This window comes from Canis lupus, chromosome 20, assembly GCF_003254725.2.
Source record: "Canis lupus dingo isolate Sandy chromosome 20, ASM325472v2, whole genome shotgun sequence".
NCBI lineage: Eukaryota > Metazoa > Chordata > Mammalia > Carnivora > Canidae > Canis > Canis lupus.
Window position 1 is genome coordinate 55,181,942 of NC_064262.1, and position 20,524 is coordinate 55,202,465.

Here is a 20,524-nt window from a genome sequence, read left to right on the forward strand (position 1 = left end):
TGCTTGGGTTCGTTAACAAACATGAATAAAAGACTGTGCCAGGCATCTCCAGAAGAAGTTTACAAACCATTCAGGGAGACAAACTAGCAATGCTTACAAAAGACATGATATGAAATAATAAAGCAAGATAGGACAAAGACAATGAAGAAGGCCTGCCAGAGTCTGGAGAATGGACACTTCCTGGCACCTCTTCTGCTCCAGTGGCTCACCACTGCCCACATGCAAGTCAGGCCCCCAGGAAAACCATTAGTGGGCAAAAGGCCTGTTTCCTTTTTGCAAAATGATATATTCTGGAAGGTGACTAAATCACTCAACAAACTTATTGACACCCCTCTTGTCTGAACCAGCCCCAGAGTCAAGCAGATGTTGATGGGCACAAAGCTTCCAGAAACTAAGTCCTACCTTGTGGGGACTTCCCATTCAATTGGAGGAGACGCGGGTGTAAAGAGAAATGTCAGATGTGTAAGGAGGTGTTTAGGGGGAGCACACAATGCTCTAAGCATCTTCAGTCCGGACACACCAGATTTCATGTCTTGGCCATAACTATAATTTTTTTCTATCAGGGACTGGTATATAGAGAGAACCATTAAAATGACAATGATTATGGGAACCCTGGTGGCTCAGTTGGTTGAGCATCTGCCTTTGGCTCAGGTCATGATCTCAGAGTCCTGGGATCGAGCCCTGCAATGGGTTCTCCGCTCAGCAGGGAATCTGCTTCTCCCTCTCCCTCTGTGCTCTCTCTTTCTCTCTCAAATAAATAATTTTTTTTAAATGATAATGATTGTATATGAGTTTAACTGGTGTATGAACCCTAAGGAGTGCACATACCACATTTGGGAGCCATCTGATAGAACAGATAATATCTTTGGGCTCATTCCTCTCCATCTCTAGGTAAAGCTCATAATGCCTACCTCACCAGAGTCCTTCCCACCTAGGCCTCTAACCTCCCAGCATGATGACAGGTGTCCCCTATGTAGCTAGAATGCTAGGGTCCTATGGTTGTTTTGGCTTATGTATTTGTTGTTTCCTACAGGAAAAAAAAAAAAGTGGATGGGCTATCATTTCATAAGCCAGCGAGGACTTTGGAATTCCCCAGCTATCTCACCCCTGAACAACAGCCCTGTCTCCCCTCCTGGCCACTAGAGACCCCTTCCCAGAACCCTGGCTGGATGATGTCACAGACAGGTGACCTCACTGCGGCAAAGGAACCGGGAATCTCAGTGGCATGGGGGAGGAGGGAGGATGTTTCTCCACCACCCCAACCCCCCATGTCTGTGGTGAAGTCAATCGAATTAGTGTTGCCCAAGGATGCAGTCTACCTGGCCGGCTCCAGCATAAAAGGGCAGGTGGTTCTAATCCTGAACAGCACCCTGGTGGACCCTATAGTGAAAGTGGAGCTGGTGGGAAGGGGTTATGTGGAGTGGAATGAAGAAATCGGGGCATCCCGTGATTATAGCAGAGATGTTATTTGCAACAACAAGGCCGACTATGTGCAGAAGATGAAGACGTTCCCAGTAGAGGGTAAGACAAAGCCAGCAGCCAACTCTGGCCATAATAGGAATCTGGGTCTGGAAGGCAAACTCATCCCCCAGGGTTACCAGCAATGGGCAGAGGCCTGGTTCCTCCCCAAGAGGGAAGCAATGTATAACAATGACCATCAGTTACACATAACACGAAAATAACAAGACATGAGGAGTGGATCAGATATTTGCAATGAGCTTTCAAAGTAGTTTCCCTGGAAAAAATGCTATCCTTAGCCCAATGACCACTTTGGGAAGCCATTTTTTTTACTCTGTTTTGTTATTTTACGGAGATAAATCTCCCTCTGGCAGTGAAATGTGAGGAGACAAAATAAAGGAGTCTTCTGGTCCCAGGGAAAGAGATAGGAGGCAGGGAAGACATTCTAGGGAGAGAATAACCAACTCTCACCTCCAGCAGGTTCAGATCCAAAGTCTGGACAGACCTCAGGGAGGCTGAACTGCCTGGGAGCTAGAGGCCTTTCCAAAATGTGCTCATGGGAGCGTTCCTAGGTATGCCACAACTTTTAGTCAATGCTTGGCTGAACAAAGTTTAAATTTAGACTTTTAAAATTTTTAGATAGGGAGGTCATGCAAAAGTCTCTTCAAAGAGGGAATGACTGAGCTCAGAGCTGAGTGATGGGAGGGACACCAGCCATGCAGATATCTAGGGGAGGAATGGCAACATCCCAGGCCTTATGTTGCCTTCTCAGTGTCCCATTAACCCATCTGGAAAATGGAAACCAGAAAAGGGATTGCCTCGTACAATTGCTTTGAGGACGTAGCGATTGAGTGATACATGAAGGGCTTAGAATAGTGTGGGGCATACAGTAAGTGCTTCATAAGTGTTCATTTTTTCAACCCAAGCACTCCCCACCCAGTTGCCCCCAGCGTCAGGTACCACCCTCTCCCATCGCTAAGCGTTTCCCCTTGAAAGCATAAGCCCGAGCCTTCAATGGATTCACTCGTTTATTTCGAAAACATTTATTGAGCACCTTCTGTACACGGCACTGAGCCAGGTGCTGGGGGTGCGGCAGTGAATAAATCAAACATTGTCCCTGGAGTCACTGGGATAGCCATCCAGGGGGGAAGACACAACAATGAGAGGCATTTGGATGAATGAAAATAACAGTTTTTAAAAATGAGGAAGTTACAGAAATGGGGGCTGTGTGAGTTGCTCCCTGGTCCTCGGTTGCCACTCAACACATGTTAAGTGCCTACTGTATGCTGTGTGCTGAAGGCCAGGCTCCGGGAGGGCAGAGAGATGTGCTGGCCTTCCTCTCTGCTGCAAATACAGCCTGAAAGAGCCTCTGGCACACAGTAGGCACTCAAGATGTGTTTGTTAAATGAATGTACGACTGGGGGCTGGACCTCCAGTTTCTCAGACCCAGAGTAGAGGTGAGCACATCCCTACGGGTATTTGGGGTAACCACTCCAGCCGCATCACCCACCCAGGGCATCCCCCTCCAGCCCGGCTTGCAGATCCCTAAAAGCACAGAACTCAGCCTAACTCAGGTACAGGTGGGCCAGGCCCAGAACAAACCCCCGGCCAAACCAACAAATAAAGGGGAGGGGGGGAGAAAGAAAGAAAAAAGATTCTAGAACCTTCTGATGGCGCCGGTGTGTTTTGCTTTCAGATAATTGGTTAAGTGCAGGCAGCCACACCTTTGACTTCCATTTCAGCTTACCTCCCAGGCTTCCTTCTACCTTCACCAGCAAAATCGGCCACGTCTTCTACTTCGTGCAAGCCTCCTGCATGGGCCGGGAGCACATTCTGGCGAAGAAGAGAATGTACTTGTTAGTTCAAGGGACTTCGGACTTCCACAAAGAAAACCCACTGCAGGTAGTGGGGGGTGGGGGGCAGCGGTGGGGCCTGTCCTCCAAGCTCCCCAGAGGCAGGTGGGAAGGCAGGGGACAGAGGAAGAAGGAAAGGTGCTGGGGGGCCCCTGGGGCCCAGGGAGTTCACAAAGGATGAACCAGAAGCCAGAGTAGGAACCAAGCCAGAGGCTCTCAACCAGGATCATCCTGCCTCCCCAGGGGGCATGGGGTAGGGTCTGTAGACGTCTACAGGTGTCAGGACCGGTGGGAGCGGAGGCTACCGGCTGTCGAATGGGTAGGGCCAGGGGTGCTGCTCGATACCCCACAGTGCCCAGGGCGCCCCCCACAGAGAATGACTGGGCCCCAATGTCCTTGACTCTATTAAGTCATGACTGTTCAGAACCCTCCCCGCCATTCCCTGCTCCGTGACCCGTGGGTGAGAGGCTGGGACACGCCATGGGTCTCCAGGGTCTCTGAGCCCTCAGACAACAGAGATGGTGCCCCCAGCAAAAGAAGCAAGGAAGGAGGGACGCCCGGGTGGCCCAGTAGTTGACCATCTTCCTTCAGCTCAGGTCATGATCCCAGGGTGCCAGGATCGAGTCCCGCATCGGGTTCCCCACAGGGAGCCTGCTTCTCCCTCTGCCTGTGTCTCTGCCTCTCTCTCTCTCTCTCTCTCTCTCTCTCTCCTCTCTGTGTATTCTCATGAATAAATGAATAAAATCTTTAAAAGAAGAAGAAGAAGAAGGAGGAGGAGGAGGAGGAGGAGGAGGAGGAGGAGGAGGAGGAGGCACAGCAGCAAGGAAGGGGGTAGCTTCTGGCCCCAGGAAAGAAAAGGCCATGTGGCGTTGGTCTGGCTGAGCAGAGGAGGTTTTCTGGATGGTTCCTGAAGGCCCAGGTGCAGAGGTGGAAGTGGAGGTGGGTGGAGACACGTTGGCCCAAGTCACTCCCCTGGGGACTCTGTTATGAGAGCATGGTGGCTGAGATGGCTGGCATTTTAGTTTTCAACATCCAGGTAAAAATCCCGGAGCCCCCACCTCCCTGTCATGCCACCCTCTGCAAATAATGTTGCCTGTCTGCACCTCCACCTCCTCATCTGTAAAATGGGCAAGGAGATAGTGCGTGGCTTCCAGAACTTTCCACAGTGCCTGGCATGGACTGGGGGAATGGGCCCCAAGAATCTTGTCACTGCCTCCACTGCCAGTATTATTATGTGTTTAACAGAGAGATCATCTCTAGCCTGGCCAACCTCCTGGGATGGTCCCGGAGGGTCCCAGGAAGGGAAGATGCTTAGAAGGGTGGATCAGCCCTGGGATGTCCAGACCTGAGCTCAGGGCCCGCTTGACCATCTGCTCCCCGTGTTACCCTCAGTAGGCTATGGCCCTGCTCTGGCCTTCCCTTCAGAGTTCATCTAGAGCACAGGGGGCACAAGGCAAAAACTGGGGTGAAATGTTGGGGCTGGGCACCTGGGTGGTTCAGTGGTTGAACGTCTGCCTTCAGCTCAGAGCATGATCCCGGGGTCCTGGGATCGAATCCCACACAGGGCTCTCTGCAGGGAGCCTCCTTCTCCCTCTGCCTGTGTCTCCATGTTTCTCATGAATAAATAAATAAAATCAAGAAAGAAAGAAAATAAAGATAGATCGATTGATCAATTGATCGATTGGGGCTGGGTGAGTCCCAGCCTGAGCTGTTGTTGACAGAACCTTCATTAGCTAGATGGCCTTGGGCATTTAACACCACCTCCTAGCACCCTGACCATCCCAAGTGGTATAATGAGAAAGATCACAATTCCCTCAATGGGTGCTCACCAAGACTGCAAAGTGCTCAGCACAGCGTCTACACACCCAGGAGGAGCCCCGTAAGTGGGAAGATCTAAAATAAAAATTGTAGCAGAAAAAAAAAAAAAGGTAGCAGTAAAAGGGAGTTATCTCAGATGAGTTTTGAGGATATGAAAATAGGGTGTCCTTTCAACTACTCAGTTCTGTCTTAACCAGACTGGGCAAGGGTGGCCCTTTTGAGGAGGTGACATTTTAGCAGAGAATTGAAAGAAGAGAGGGGAAAACCATGGGGAGATCTGAGGTACAGGGTTCCAGGCAGAGGGAACAGCCCGTGCAAAGGCCCTGGGGCAGGGCTGTGCCTGGCGTGTTGGAGGAATAGTGGGGGGGGGGGCACATGGCCAGAACAGAGTGAATGAGGGGGATAGAGGGGGAGAAGGTGAGGGCACAGAGGTACAAGAGGCTTTGGGAGGACTTGGACTTTCACCCTGAGGGAGGTGAGAGCCCTGGTGGGGAGAGAGTCATCACTTGAGTCCCTCTGGCTGCTTTGGGGAGGATAGACAATGGGGGGCAGGGGAGCAGGGCAGGGGTCATTGCTCTGGTGTAATGAGCAATGATGGGGCTTAACCAGGTAGAGGCAGAGTATTTTCTTTTTTTAAGATATTTTAAAAATTCTTTTAGAAAAAAAAAATTCTTTTAGAAAGAGAGAGAGTGTGCGCTCACAATGAGAGACGGGGCGGGGGGCAGGAATCTGAAGCCAACTCCACGCTGAGCTCAGAGCCCAACGCGGGGCTCGATCCCACAGACGCCAGATCATGACCTGAGCTGAAACCAAATGTTGGACGCTCAATCGACTGAGCTACCCAGGCACCCCTGGGTGGAGACAGAGTCTTGATCCCCAACAGTCTGTCCCCAGAGCAGCTGGAGGCAGTCAGGTGATGACATTCCTCTGCCCCCACAACCTTCCCCCACCTCCCATTTCATTCAGGGTAAATACCAAAGTCCTCTTGAGGCCTTTAGAGGCCTGCTCCAGCCAAACAGGCCTCTTCCCTGTTCCTCCAATACACCAGGCCTGGGTCCTGCCCCACGGCCTTTGCATGGGCTGTGCCTTCCACCGGGAACCCTATAACATGAACCTTCCTATCCTTCCCCTTCATCCTTCAGGTCACTGCTCAGAAGCCACGTAGGCACTCACCTGGCTGGATGAACTCACAGCCCCAGCGAAGGCAATTCAGCTATATCTATTCAAATTAAAATGAACACGTACTTTGCCCCGGCCATTTCCCTTCTAGAAATTTCTCCTACTGATATTCTTTCATGTGTGACCTGACCTCTGACAGCAATGTTTACGTGGCCAGAAAAAAAAGGAATCGACCTAAACACTCATTGTTCAGGGAATTAAAGTAGCAGTGTGGGATCCCTGGGTGGCGCAGCAGTTTGGCACCACCTGCCTTTGGCCCAGGGCGCGATCCTGGAGTCCCGGGATCGAATCCCACGTCGGGCTCCTGGTGCATGGAGCCTGCTTCTCCCTCTGCCTGTGTCTCTGCCTCTCTCTCTCTCTCTGTGTGACTATCATAAATAAATAAAAAAAAATAAAGTAGCAGTGTGCCATCCAAGGAATACTCGCTAGATAAGAGAGAGAGAGAGAGAGAGAGAGAGAGAGAGAGAGAGATGGAGCAAGGCAGCTCTGGGTGCAGGACCTCTAAGTCACTGGGTTGAGTGAGCACAGCAAAGTTCAGCCTGGCACGCTGCTGGTGCACGCGAGAAATGCACTTCCTTGCAGGTGTAACAAACGTCTCCGGAAGGAGACCAGAGAAACTGGCAACAGATGCTGCCCCCCTGGGAGGGGAGCAGCAGCACACATTTTCCCCTTCCACTTTTTTTTTTTAACAGCTTCATTGACATAAAATTCACATATAATTCACCCATTTAAAGTGTGCAGCTCAAAAACAAACAAAAAATAAATAAATAAAGTGTGCAGCTCAGCGACTTCTAGCACGTTCACAGAGTTGTGCAGCCACCGCCAACAGTGGATCGTAATAGAGCAGGTCATCAGCCCAGAAAGAATATTCTTGCATCCCTTAGCTGTCACCTCTGAACCCCCCACACCCCCTCCCCCAGCAACCACTAATCCACTTCCTCGCTCTGTCGGGATTTGCCTGTTCTGGATATTTCATGAGAATGGAATCGTGTGATACATAGGCTTTTTATTATTATTTTAAGATTTTATTTGTTTATTCCTGAGAGACGCAGAGAGAGAGAGGCAGAGACACAGGCAGAGGGAGAAGCAGGCCCCATGCGGGGAGCCCGATGCGGGACTCGATCCCGGGACCCCGGGGTCACGCCCTGAGCCGCCCAGGCACCCGAATATGTAGGCTTTTTGCATCTGGCATATTCCACTCACCTTTGTGCGAGCCCCACCCACGACGCAGGACCTGTCTCACCATCAGGGCCTCATCCCTTTTTAAGGCTGGATAGCGTGTTCATGGGGCAGCGGGACCCCGTTTTGTGTATCCTTCCCGCACTGATGGATACTTGGGTCGTTGCCACTTCTCTGCTACTGTGAATCATGCCGCTGTGCGCACTCACGTACACATGTTTGCAAGGATGTATCTTCTTGTTTCTCTTGACTAGACACCTGGGGTGGAATTGCTGGGTCAGAGGATCCTGCTGTTGAACATTCCAGGAACCACCAGACTGTTTCCCACGGTGGCTGTACTGTTTTGGGGTTCCCTCCAGCAATGCACAGGGGGCTCCAATCATCCCCACCTCCTCTCTCCTCCATTCTTCGTACCTTTAGAATCTTGAAAGTCAGGATTGCGTTCCCTCTTCCGGCCCTTGGTACCGGGAGCTCATTCCAGAGACATTTCCTAACCATCGGCTCCAAGGGAGCCCCCACCCCATCTCTCCTTAGTTCACGCCCCCTGGTTTGCATTTGCATCTGGCCCCAGCCTCATCACTGGCCCTATCAGCAATGAGCTGGTTCATTTTCACTGTGTCAACTGTGTGTCCGGCTACCCCCACACCCCGACCAGAGCAGGAACCGGGCTGGTCTTCACTGCTACGGGTTGTCCTTGAACTTGGCACCAAGTTGATGCAAATAAACCCTGGCTGGATGAATTTCCCCCAAAGTTTCACATCTGCCAAAGGAACGCAGGCCTTCAAAACACGCCCAGATGCAGGAAATCCACTGTTGGGTTTGTACCCCGACATTACTGGGAATCAGGGTGCTTTGGCCACCCTGCCTGACCTAGCGTGGGAGTCTCTCTCCACTGGGCCCCTCTGGGAATTGCTGGGCACCTCTCTCAGGTACAGGCCAGAACTACCGCTTGGCCTTGAGTTAGGGCAGTAAGCTCCTTAATGCCTGCAGGGTCCTAACGCATGCGAGGAATTTTCGAATTTTCGAATAAGACTGGAGGGATTTAGACTAAAACTGCCTGCAATTAGCCTCCTGGAGGAGAGGGAGGAGAAAGCTGAGGAGGCAGGAAGGCCAAAGGCAAGGGTAGAGGTGAGGTCACCTGGGGTCAGAGGTCAGCCCCAGGTCTCCCAAGAGGCAAGGCATCCGAGCTGGAGCAGGGTTTTTCACAACCCGTCCACAGGTTGCAACATAAATTTAGCAGGGGTCCAAGTACACTTGTATAAAATGAAAGAATATGCAAGACCTAAATAGAATGTGTCAGAAAGAAGTCAATTTTGTGGGCAGCAAATTTTCTTGTTGTTTTTTTTTTAATAGAATAAGAAAACAAAACAGAATAAAATAAGAAGAGCAGCAAATGAAGAAAATCTGTTTGGTGGCTTGCAACCGAGTTTTAAAAAAATGAAAGAATAGAACAAAATATAAACATGATGGGTTGCAACAGCTTTGTCTTTATAACATCAATGTGCTGGACCAAATATAATAGTTTTGAATATGCAGAATGTAGAATTTATGAGAAAAAATTAATTTGGTGGGTTACAACCAGTTATTGCTTATAAAATGTTGGTTTCATATAAAACAAAATAATAAAGAAAATGTGCTGAAAATAACAGGAAAGCAAATCCAGAGGGTCTCAATGAACATTTTTAAATGATTACAATAAACAGGAAGTACTAGTAGGCATGTGTTATGGATAAGTAGTAGTTCATAAAAGACACTTCTCTTTCAAAGATCTAAGATGTAGATGTAAATAAGGATTTGTGTTCTTTGCCATAATATTAAAATCTGTTTTAACCATGAGCTGTGATTTTAAGAAAAAAAGAAAAAGGGAATAGTATATGGCACATACCGTGCGTGGCCTGCAAAGCCTAAAATATTTGTCATCAGTTCCTTTACAGAAAAAGTTCACCCCCAAGGCCCAGAGCAACTCTCAGTGTAAGACCAGGAAAAAATGTCTTCAGGATGCTCCCTCTAGCACTTTTATGATATCAAGCACATAGAAACAATATAAATGTCCATCATGTCCAGGGGAGGGGGGAGCTGATGAGTAAATACATTGTTTTGCAGCACACTCAGTGGGCGTCGTGAAAACAAATGTACCAGAGTGACAAGCGCCTGCATGCATGCATTTCCAGCACAGAATGCTGAGCTAGGAAAGCGAATTACTAGAAAATACGGGAGAAAAAAAAAAGAAAGAAAACACGGACAGCTTGATATATTTAAAGTATTAAAATGTATAAAACAGGAGAGCCTGGCCAGCTCAGTCCATAGAGCATGCGACTCTTGCTCTCAGGGTCACGAAGTTGGGTGTGGAGCAAACTTAAATTTTTTTAATTAAAAAAATTTGCAAGCCAGTATTGTATACTTCCGGCACAAGCAGGTGCATTCCTAAAGAATATAAAAGTTCACATGAGGGGCAGCCCGGGTGGCTCAGCGGTTTAGTGCTGCCTTCAGCCCAGGGCCTGATCCTGGAGACCCGGGATCAAGTCCCACGTCAGGCTCAGGCTCCCTGCATGGAGCCTGCTTCTCCCTCTGCCTGTTTCTTTCTCTCTCTCTCTCTCTCTCTCTCTGTCTCTCATGAATAAATAAATAAAATCTTAAAAAAATAAAAATAAATAAAAATAAACAAATAAAAGTTCACATGAGTATGACAAATAGCCAGTCTGGCAAGGAAGGGGAGGAGGCAATGAGGCAAAGCAGAACCTACCAGATAATGTTTCCTTTCCTCCTAGAAGATACATTTGTGCTGGCTATACTGTTCTTTACACACTTTGTTCCAAGACAATACATCTTGCAGGAGGTCCCTCCATGTTTGTAGTAAGAGAACAAATGTGTAGGCACAACAAAGTGATTGCTGTAAAATTCAAAATGTTGCCCTTTGCAGGCAGGGTTGGGGGCTGGGTGCCATGGAGGACTTTGGGGGAAAACTGCCAAATCTCGACTCCTTGCATGGAGGTTACAAGAGAGTTGACTTTGGAATAACTCAGGGTTATCTATTTGCCTCATGAGGGGTTTCCGTGTCTGAGTTGTATTTCTCAATAATGTTTAAGAGTGCTCTTAAAAAGCCATCGATATGGGGTGCCTGGGTGGTGGGGTTGGTTGAGCGACCCACTCTTGGTTTGGGCTCAGGTCATGATCTCAGGGTCATGAGATTGACCACCCACGTTGGGCTCCGTGCTCAGTGTGGAGTGTGCTTGAGATTCTCTCCCTCCCGCTTATGCACTCTCTGCCTTTCTCTCTAATAAATCTTTTTTAAAATCCAGACATGAGGGACTCCTGGGTGGCTCTGTGATTGAGCATCTGCCTTGGGCTCAGGCCGTGACCCTGGGGTCCTGGGATTGAGTCCCGCATTGGGCTCCCCGCAGGGACCTGCTTCTCCCTCTGCCTGTGTCTCTGCTTCTCTCTCTCTGTCTCTCTCTCTATCACTCTGTCTCTCATTAATAAGTAAATAAAATATTTTTAAAAAGCATCCAGATATGCTAAACCCCCAACTCTGGGCAAAGGGAGCAGGGGATGGGGGTGGGGGATGGCGTTAGGGAAGGGTCCATGGGGGCTCCAACCAGATCTCTCATGTTTTTATTTTATTTATTTTTTCCCATTTAAGATTCTTTTTTTATTTATGAGAGAGAGAGAGAGAGCGAGAGAGGCAGAGACACAGGCAGGCCCCACGCAGGGAGCCCGACGTGGGACTCGATCCCGGGACCCCAGGGTCACGCCCTGGGCCAAAGGCAGGCACGCTAAACCGCTGAGCCACCCAGGGATCCCCTTGTGTTTTTATTTTAAATTGTGGCAATATATGCATGATATAAAATTTTCCATCTTAACCATTAGTGTTGAGTACACTCACGTGGCTGTGCAGCTCTGATATTTTATGTCTTAAATGAGCAGAGATTGTTTGTAAATGCTAATAGAGTGGTTTGTAGAAACATGGCAGTGGTGTACTAGGAAATGGTTAACAACCAGCTTTGGTGCAGGGCAGCCCTGATGTGTAATGTTTACCAATTTCCCTGATGAAAATAATCCCATGGGGGCCAATTTCAAATGATAACTTGCTGTCACTAATGGGAAGTGTAAGGGGAGTTTGGAAGTATTTTTCACACTATTTCTCTCTCTTTTCTTTGGTATGCTGAAGGAGAACACACACACACACACACACACACACACACACTCAGTTGTAAAAGTATCAAGTTCCTCTGCAAGAAGACACCGGAAGCCAGCAAAAGTGGAGAGTGCTCATTCTAAGTTCCCCCGGCATCATATCAAGTCCTTTAAAACATTATCCACAAATAAAAAGTAAAATGGCACCGAAGCCACTCGTTAATATAATGTACATGCGACTTTTATTTGCAATCCAGCAGCCAACTAGTGGATAGAGTGGCTGCATCTTGAGGCATTTATTGAAACGCATTACATAATTTCAACTCTACAGTTTTCCTTTTATAATTCAGGGCCCCTAATATTTTCTCCTAGAGTCTGAACTACTCGGGTGAGCCCTAGGTCTTGGGCTTAGACCGCGACACACTTCCTTTCTTCTGGAAAACAGAGGCCCAGAGAAGTCAAGCCACTTGCTCAAGGTCACACAGCAAGTGAGCGTTGGAGGTGGGGGTGAAGCCAGGGCCTTGTGGATACCTTAGGCTTATTTTACAGATGAGGAAGGAAATTGATACTCAGAAAGGCAAAGGGTATTGATTAAAGCAAGTTGGGAGATCACACCAGGCTCCTGGCTACCAGATGCCCAAGGCTCCAGATCCTACCTCAGTAGATCTGGAGGATCTAAGTAGATCCTCCTACTTAGGGAGAGTCCCTAAGACTCAGTTTGCAGGGGCTGTGATGGAGGGCTGTCAGGCAAGCGAGCGGATTTTGTGGCCATGACCCCTCACAGTTGTCTATCTCCCCCCCCCCTTCTAGAACCCTCTATTGGTGGAGGCTGAGAAGAAGGTCTCCTACAACTGCTGCAGCCAGGGCACCATCTGCCTACAAATCCAGATGGAGAAGAACACCTTCACGCCGGGGGAGAGGGTCATCTTCACCACGGAGATCAACAACCAGACCAGCAAGTGCATCAAGACGGTCATCTTTGCCCTCTACGCCCACGTGCAATACGAGGGCTTCACCCCCAACGCGGAGCGGCGGTCGCGGGCGGACAGCAGTGAGCTGCTCCGGCAGGAGGCCAACACCCAGATCACGCCTTTCAACACCACCAAGATCGTCAGCGCCCTCAACCTCCCGCAGGTGCTGTCCGTGAGCAGCAGCACACGCGACAGCGAGATCATGAGCACCCACTACGAGCTGGTCAGCACCGTCCACCTGCCCTGGTCCCTGACCAGTGTGAAGGCCAAGGTTCCCATCATCGTCACCAGTGCCCCTGTGGACGCGGCCAGCTGCCAGCCGGTGGAGGGGACGGCGTTAGCCCTGAGCCAAGAGCGCCAGAATTAAGTGCCCAAACTTCTAAATATTAAAAGCTCTATCAGACTCTACAGGCAGCCCTTTCTTTGCCTTGCGCAGATGGGCTTCAGATAAATCGGGTCATGGGTGGCAGGTGCCTGAACCTCCCCGCATTGCAGCCATTTAGGCGTCAGGTTCCCCCGTCCCCAAACAGTTTACAGAACGCTGGGGACAGATGAAGGGGACTGACCAGGCCTTCCAGTAGACCCCACCCCGGTTAGTGCTCCAGACCCATGTCCTCGCTGTGGGTCTCACAGTGCCTGGACCCAGGGTCCCCAGCTGGGGCCAGTCTACCCTCCAGGTGCACTAGCAAAGTCTGGCTGCACAGGTTTTCACCACTGAGGGGAATGGGCACTGCTCCTGGCCTTGGGTGAGTGGGGCCCAGGGCTGCTGCTCACCGTCCTGCAACGCCCAGGATGGCCTCATCCCAAGAGAATGATCCAGCCCCAAAGGTCCACAGTGCCAAGTGGGAGAAAGCTTGCATTCACTATCTGGGGGTAAAATCGAGTTTGATTCCTAGCTCAAGATACCAGAATAAATCCCTGATGGATCAGGTGGTGTAAACCAGGGTGACCCCCCAGTGCCTGTGAGTTACCTCCTCTCTCCCTCCACTCTAACCCTAACCCATGCATGCATTTAAATGTGTTTAGTATCCCAGGATGGTTATGGGATGCAGAGTCTCCTGGGGGTCAGTGGAATCCCCTAACCCAGTGGGCCTCACCCAGAGGGATCCTGCCCCTCAGGGGACACTGGGCAACATCTGAGGACATTTGAGGCTGTCATGACTGCGAGTGCTCCTGGCAGCGAGTGTGGGGGGGGCGGGCCAGGAGTGCTGCTCAACATGCCACAATGAACAAGACGGCCCCCTTGTTAATTGAGAATGATCTGGCTCCTTGGGGCACCTGGGTGGCTCAGTCTGTTAAGTGTCTGCCTTTGGCTCAGGGCATGATCTCAGGGTCCTGGGATCGAGCCCCCAGCATTGGGCTCCCTGCTCAGCAGGGAGTTTGCTTCTCCCTCTCCCTGCCCCTCCCCCTGCTCATGCTCTCTCTCTCTCACACACATAAATAAATACAATCGAAGAAGAACAAGAACAAGAACAAGAAGAAGAGAGAATGATCTGGCTCCAACAGATTCTTAACTATAGAGAACACACTGATGGTCACCAGAGGAGAGGTGGGTGGGGGATGGGTTAAAAGGTGATGGGGATTAAGTCATGCACTTGCTGTGATGAGCACCAGGGGATGTATGGAAATGTTGAATCACTGTATTATACACCTGAAACTAATATTAGTGTATGTTAATTAAGTGAAATTTAAATGAAAACTTTAAAAAGATAATGATCTGGTCCCAAATGTCAGCATGGGCGAAGGGGGAAAGACGCTGGGCTAGGGGCAATCCATGAGGGCAGGTGGTTGCCAAGTGCCAGGGTTGGGTCTGTGGGCCTCTTACCCAAGTGAGGGCCTGTCCCTCCTACACTCACAGCCTCTCAGGGCTAACCCACGTCACTCAGGGTAGAAGCCAAAGTTCCCCCAGCACAGGGCTTGCATATCTGCCCATGTCTCATCTATGATCATTAGTCACCTGCACCTGACCTTATCCCTTACATTCTGTCCTCCCTGCAAATAAAAATCCAGGATGCCCCATTAAGTTTGAATTTCTGAAGGACAATACTGTTTTAGCAGAAGTATGTCCCATGCCATATTTGGTATATGCTGAGGCTGAAAAAATAATTTGTTGTTTGATATTCCAATTTAACTGGGTATCCTTTACTTTTTTTGGTGATCTGATTGCTCAAGCAACTAGAAAGCTCTCAACACAAATCAGGCCACCTCTGTCCATTGGGTCCCCATGGCACTCACGCTGTCTCTGCATGATCAGGAATGAAGGAAGGACTTTCCTGACACCACACCGTTCTTATTCTTCTCCCACTTCTCAGATTTTTTGGTGTCTGCTTTCATCAAAACCATATCAACCATACCTCCTCTTTCAGGAAGCCTTCCGGCCATACCAGGAAGCCTTCCAGCACCTCTCACCCTCTTCTACCAGGTCCTGAAACATGGATGACCTTCAAGGGTCATCTCTGCAGACGATAAGTCTGAATAGTAATAAGAAATAATGAGGACAGGGATCCCTGGGTGGCGCAGCAGTTTGGCACCTGCCTTTGGCCCAGGGCGTGATCCTGGAGACCCGAGATCAAATCCCACGTCGGGCTCCCAGTGCATGGAGCCTGCTTCTCCCTCTGCCTATGTCTCTGCCTCTCTCTCTCATTCTGTGTGACTATCATAAATAAATAAAAATTTTAAAAAAAAGAAATAATGAGGACAAAACACCACAGCAAGGATCGGCTCCATTCACATCACACTTTCCTTCTTCCTCCTGGGCACATGGCTGGACTACATTTCCCAGCAACCCTTGCAGCCAGGTGTGGCCATGTGATTGATCTGGGCAATGAGAGGTAAGATGATCACAGCCAAGCCAATGGCCTTATGACTGATCTGGCCAAGTGATGTGATTCAGGCCAGATCCATTAAAAACTCACCACAGGAATCTTGTTCTCCCCTTTTTGCCAGCTGCTTGGAGAGGAGTGCTCGAACGGGAGCTGCCCAGGAAAGTTGATCTGTGCTCCTGGGGGTTGATTGTTGGAAACACAAGGAATAAAATTATTGAGTAAACAACATCTGCTGTCGGGGCACCTGGGTGGCTCAGTTGGTTAAGCGTCTACCTTCCGCTCAGGTCATGATCCCAGGGTCCTGGCATCAGGCCCCAGGTTGGGCTCCCTTCTCAGCAGGGAGCCTGCTTCTCCTTCTCCTCTTTGTGCTATCTCTGTGTCTCTCTCAAATAAATAAATTATTTTGTTTTAAAGATTTTATTTATTTATTTTTTATTTATTCATGAGAGACACACAAAGAGAGGCAGAGACACAGGCAGAGGGAGAAGCAGGCTCCATGCAGGGGAGCCCGACATGGGACTCGATCCCAGGACCCCAGGATCACACCATGAGCTGAAGGCAGACTCAACCGCTGAGCCACCCAGGTGTCCCTTAAATAAATAAATTCCCCCCCAAAAAGAAAAAAATCTGCTGAAATTGACGATTGCTCATTCCAGCCATTGGTCTACCCTAGGATTTCTTCAGCTCTGCACATGGATATTTGGGGTCAGACAATTCATTTTATGGGGAACAATCTTGCACATTGTAGAATGTCGAACAGCATCTCCTGCTTTTACCCACTAGATGCCAGTAGCATCTCCCAAGTTGTGACAACGGAAATTTCTCCAGACGCTGCCAAGTATCCCTAAGATGGGCAGAACCACCCTCAGCTGAGAGCCTCTAGTCTACTCTTATCATACAAGTAGCTACAAGTAGCTACATTTATGGAGGCTTTTGGACATTTTGGGGACCCGGAATTCAATGTAGCCACAACTAAACCTGTCATCTCGTCTTCCCCCCATCCCTACCCCACCTGTTCCTTCTTTAGCTCCCTGTGTCAACGAAGACCCCATCTGAGCCTTTTATTCTCCCAAATTCTGCTTCTTTTACTTCCTAGGTAACTATTAAACCTCTCCACTCCTCCCATCTCCCCTGCCACTGCCCTAATCCAGGCCATCATCAATGCTTACCTGGATGATTGCTGCAGCGGCCTCCCAAGTGGCTCTGCTCTCGCCCCTGCCCAGCAGCCAGAGAGAGAGAGAGAGCTTTTCAAAATGGAATTTGTGATTACAGGCTTGACTGGAGCTGGAGAAGCCCCTCCCAAGAGGCCCCACCCACATGGCTCTTGGCAGGAGGCTTTTAGTTCCATGCCACCTGGGCTTCTTGGGTGTCCCCGCAACATGGCAGCTGGCTTCCTCTGGAGCAAGTGATCCAAGAGAGAGCAGGGAGGCCACGATGACTTTTATGACCTAGTCTCAGAGGCGTTTGACACAATCGCTCCTGCCAGATTTTGTTTGTTCTTACAGACACTCAACTCACTCACTTCAACCCACACTCACAGGGAAGAGAATTAGGATCCACCTTTTTAAAGGGGTGTCGAAACATTGGCAGATTTTTGTGTGTGTTTTGTCTTTTTTGGTTTTTCGGTTTTTAAGTAAGCTCTACACCCAACGTAGGGCCCGAACTCACAACCTGAAGATCAAGAATCACATGGTCTATGGATGAAGCCAGCCAGGTACCTCCTTGTGGGCACATTTTTAAAAACCACAATCCCTAATCAATCCCTTGACAAAGCCCATCGGATCCACCTTCAAGATCCTTCTGGACTCTTACTCTATTATCACCACGCTGGTCCTGCAGCTCGAGTGTCCACGGACGGATGAGCCGATAAACAAATGTGGTCCATCCACATGATGGACATCACATCAGCCTTAGAAAGGAAGGAAATCCTGATGCACACTACAACATAAATAAACCTCGAGGATGTTACCTAAGTGAAGTAGGCCATCTCAAAAGGACAATTCCCCTCTACGTCTATGAAGTCCCTAGAGGCGTCCCACCCACAGAGACAAGAGAGAAGGCGGTGGGCGTCGGGGAATGGGATGGGAGTGGGGAGTCACTGTCTCATGGGAACAGAGCCTCAGTTTTGCAAGATGAGAATGTTCTGGAGAGGGATGATGGGGACGGCTGCACAACCATGAGAATGCACTTGAGGCCACTGAGCTGCGCACTCAAAAATGGCTAAGATAAATTAAGGTAAACTTATGTGTGCTTATTTTACCACCATTAAAATGTTTTTAATAACAGCAATACCCAGGCACCGAGCTATGCTTTCAATCTCTCCATCAACTGTGAGTCTGGACAACTGTCATCAATGATCACGAATGCCCCATTTCACAGATGAGGCATCAGAGGCTCAGAGAAGTGCAGGGGGTGCCCAAGCTCACAAAGCCAGGATGAGATCCCCTAACCACCGCCCCATAGTACCCCTCTGAGCACCACAGAGACTCTTATTTTTACTGTTTCAGCTAAGGAAGGAGGGACCTGTCTCAGAGACGCAGAACTGAGGCAGGTGACACGTCAGGCTGGGCTCCTCAGCATCAGTACGTGGCCAGGCTGAGATGGGAACCTGGGGTGGCCTGATCCTGTCCCTGGGGCTGTGGGTTTGAGTCCTAATTATATGCTCTCTTGGCCCCAGTTCCCCCTCTTGCAAAACTGACAGGGTGTTAGGGAAGCAGCCAAGACCAATGTACCTGGGAAGGACTGAGGGTCCAAATACAGGCTCTCCAGACCTTGGTTTTCTCATCTGCAAAATCTTTAAATAATTATTGTGCTTTAAATAATGTTATTAATAATGGTATCTGGTATTGTTATTGACTATTAATTACTCTTTTTTAAAAATATTTTATTTATTTATTTATTCATAGACACACAGAGAGAGAGAGGCACAGGGAGAAGCAGGCTCCATGCAGGGAGCCAGATGTGGGACTCGATCCTGGGTCTCCAGGATCATACCCTGGGCTGCAGGCAGCGCCAAACCACTGCGCCACCGGGGCTGCCCAACTATTAATTACTCTTACTCACCTTGGCACAACTGTATACACGGGGCTGGGTCATTTGCCATGGGGGTGCCCTGGGCACCGTGGGTGGGAGGCTCCACGCCAGGAGCACCCCCAGTTGGAACAACCAAAAACATCTCCAGACACCCCAAGTGGAGACGGAGCCCCTGAGGGTTCTGGGAGCAGAATCGCCCCAAGTGGTAGCCCCTGTGCACATGGTAGGGTTGGAGGTCTACGTTGAGTTAGTGCATCCAATACTAAATGCCAATGAGATTCCCAGCTCCGCTATTTATAAGCTGTGTGACCCTGGGCAAGTCACTTGCATCTCTGAGCCTCAGTATCCCCCCCTTCCATAAAACTCAAACTCATCATTAGTCCCTCTTCCCCGAAGACGCTGGATTAAACAGCCTACGTCTATAAATGCATCAGCCAAAGTAAGCGCTCACTCCACAGGCCCTGTTGTTACCACAAATGGGAGCTTCTAGAAGATTCTGACTGGCAATAGCGGGCCCCCACACCCTCCCCGCTGGCCGCCTCCTCTCTGGGCCCCAGATTCAGGAGACCACACAGGCGGGGCGTTGGGAACACTTCCTGTGCGGTGGCCTGTGGTGCCCACTGGGACAGGTGGGCTAACGGGAGAGCACAGCTGGGATCACCCCACTTCCTGCCCTGGGAGGAGGCGCCTCTTGGGTCCCTTCGCCCCCACCCCAAAAATAACACCTCCCCCCCACCAGGAACCAAAGCCACCGCACCAGCTGCAGCCTCCAACTCAGGGGACATAGGACGGGCGGGGCCCGGCAGCTGCCACCACGGCGCCTGCCCCGCTGGGAATGTCCTCCCCCCTGCTGCTGCCACCTCCGGCATTCCAATCCCAAGGGGGTGACCTGGCCTCCCCCGTGGTGGCCCGGGACACACGAGCTCTGAGCAGGCAGGGCCGGCCGGGGGGATGGTGCTCCTTTGCCACCCCGGGTGACCGGGGACCCTCCCCGGCCAGAACCCCCAGGTCCCAGGTGTCTTCAATCCTCACCTCAAGGGATTGTCTGAGGGGGAAAGGGCTGGTTGCCAGGACAACAGCCCCCCACCTCTGCCTCTGAACAAAGGGGCAGCCAAGAACGGCGTGTTCTCTCCCCGCCAACGTGACCGGCACATCCTGGCAGCTGGCACTGGGAGGGCCGGGCCCCGAGCCGCCGGGCCTGGCCGCCCCGGACAAGGCCGCTCACTGGGGAGCGGTCAGGGGGTGGCCGGGCCCCCGGGGATCTAGTTCCTGGTCAACCGGCCCTGGGCCTCTGGCCTTCCGGTACATTCTGCCGAGGAAGTCAGGCTGCTCTGCCTGCAGGACTTCCCAGAAAGGCCACGGGGCCTCACATGTCTGGCCCCGAGCCGGACAAAGGCCACACAGGGCCCTTCCTGCTGCCGGGCCCCCTGACCCCGCATTCTGGGGCCAGGGGTGCCCAGTGGGACCCGCCGGGGCCTGGGAGGGGCTGGCCCAGGGGACAAACAGTGGGTCTCCGAGTAGCTCCCCTCCCCCAGGCGGTACCTCCAGTGCAGGGGACAGCGGGCAGCTGGCGCCACCAGGGCGGGAGGCGGGGCGGGGACAGGCCAGGGCCTGCATGTTAAAAGACCCCCGGTTTCCCGCGGCGAGCCGGCCCAAGGAGACAAAACCTTGCCTTCTGGCCATCGGGCGGCCGTGGGTCGGATTGTCCGGCCGCTGGCTGGGGCCGCATGGTTGGGGAAGACACAGGCAGGCCTGCTGTGGCTGGCGTAGGGCTGGGGCGGGGGGGGGGGGTCCAGGACGTACGGGTAAACAAACTATTTCTTAGCATAAGTATGTCCCTTACAATATTTGGGCCATACTTATACTTAAAACTATTCACTGTGTATCTGGACTTCACATGTACCTGGGTCTCCCGGATTTTTATTCGGTGAATTTGCAACCCCAGGCCACGGGCCCTCAAAGAGGTAAAGTTAAGCTCATCAACATCCTCCCACACTTGTTCCTCTGCGGCTCCTCGCCCCAGGGGGGGCCTGGGTGTCCTCCACCTCCCTGGGTCACTCACCGGAGGCCCAAG

The 20,524-nt window shown here is 50.8% G+C and overlaps 1 protein-coding gene and 1 long non-coding RNA gene across 2 annotated transcripts; one reads left to right on the plus strand and one right to left on the minus strand.

The window, feature by feature from the left end:
- The first annotated feature begins 1,190 nt into the window (after positions 1–1,190).
- ARRDC5 (arrestin domain containing 5) lies at positions 1,191–13,000 on the plus strand. The gene is made up of 3 exons (XM_025457057.3): positions 1,191–1,521; positions 3,155–3,360; positions 12,432–13,000. Exons 1-3 carry the CDS (start codon positions 1,269–1,271, stop codon positions 12,957–12,959), a joined length of 987 nt encoding a protein of 328 aa, XP_025312842.1. The 5' UTR covers positions 1,191–1,268; the 3' UTR covers positions 12,960–13,000.
- On the minus strand, positions 2,469–19,923 carry LOC112666327 (uncharacterized). The gene is made up of 4 exons (XR_007404095.1): positions 19,483–19,923; positions 16,587–16,632; positions 15,508–15,593; positions 2,469–7,745 (listed from the first exon to the last, which is right to left on the minus strand). It is a non-coding gene; the product is annotated as an uncharacterized LOC112666327 (long non-coding RNA).
- Positions 19,924–20,524: the final 601 nt, after the last annotated feature.

Excerpts from the sequence above, each read along its gene's own strand:
- ARRDC5 (XM_025457057.3), top strand. The coding sequence starts at position 1,269 with ATGTCTGTGGTGAAGTCAATCGAATTAGTGTTGCCCAAGGATGCAGTC. Across the intron at positions 1,522-3,154 it reads GAAGACGTTCCCAGTAGAGG|ATAATTGGTTAAGTGCAGGC; the intron begins GTAAGACAAAGC and ends TTTTGCTTTCAG. Across the intron at positions 3,361-12,431 it reads ACAAAGAAAACCCACTGCAG|AACCCTCTATTGGTGGAGGC; the intron begins GTAGTGGGGGGT and ends CCCCCCTTCTAG.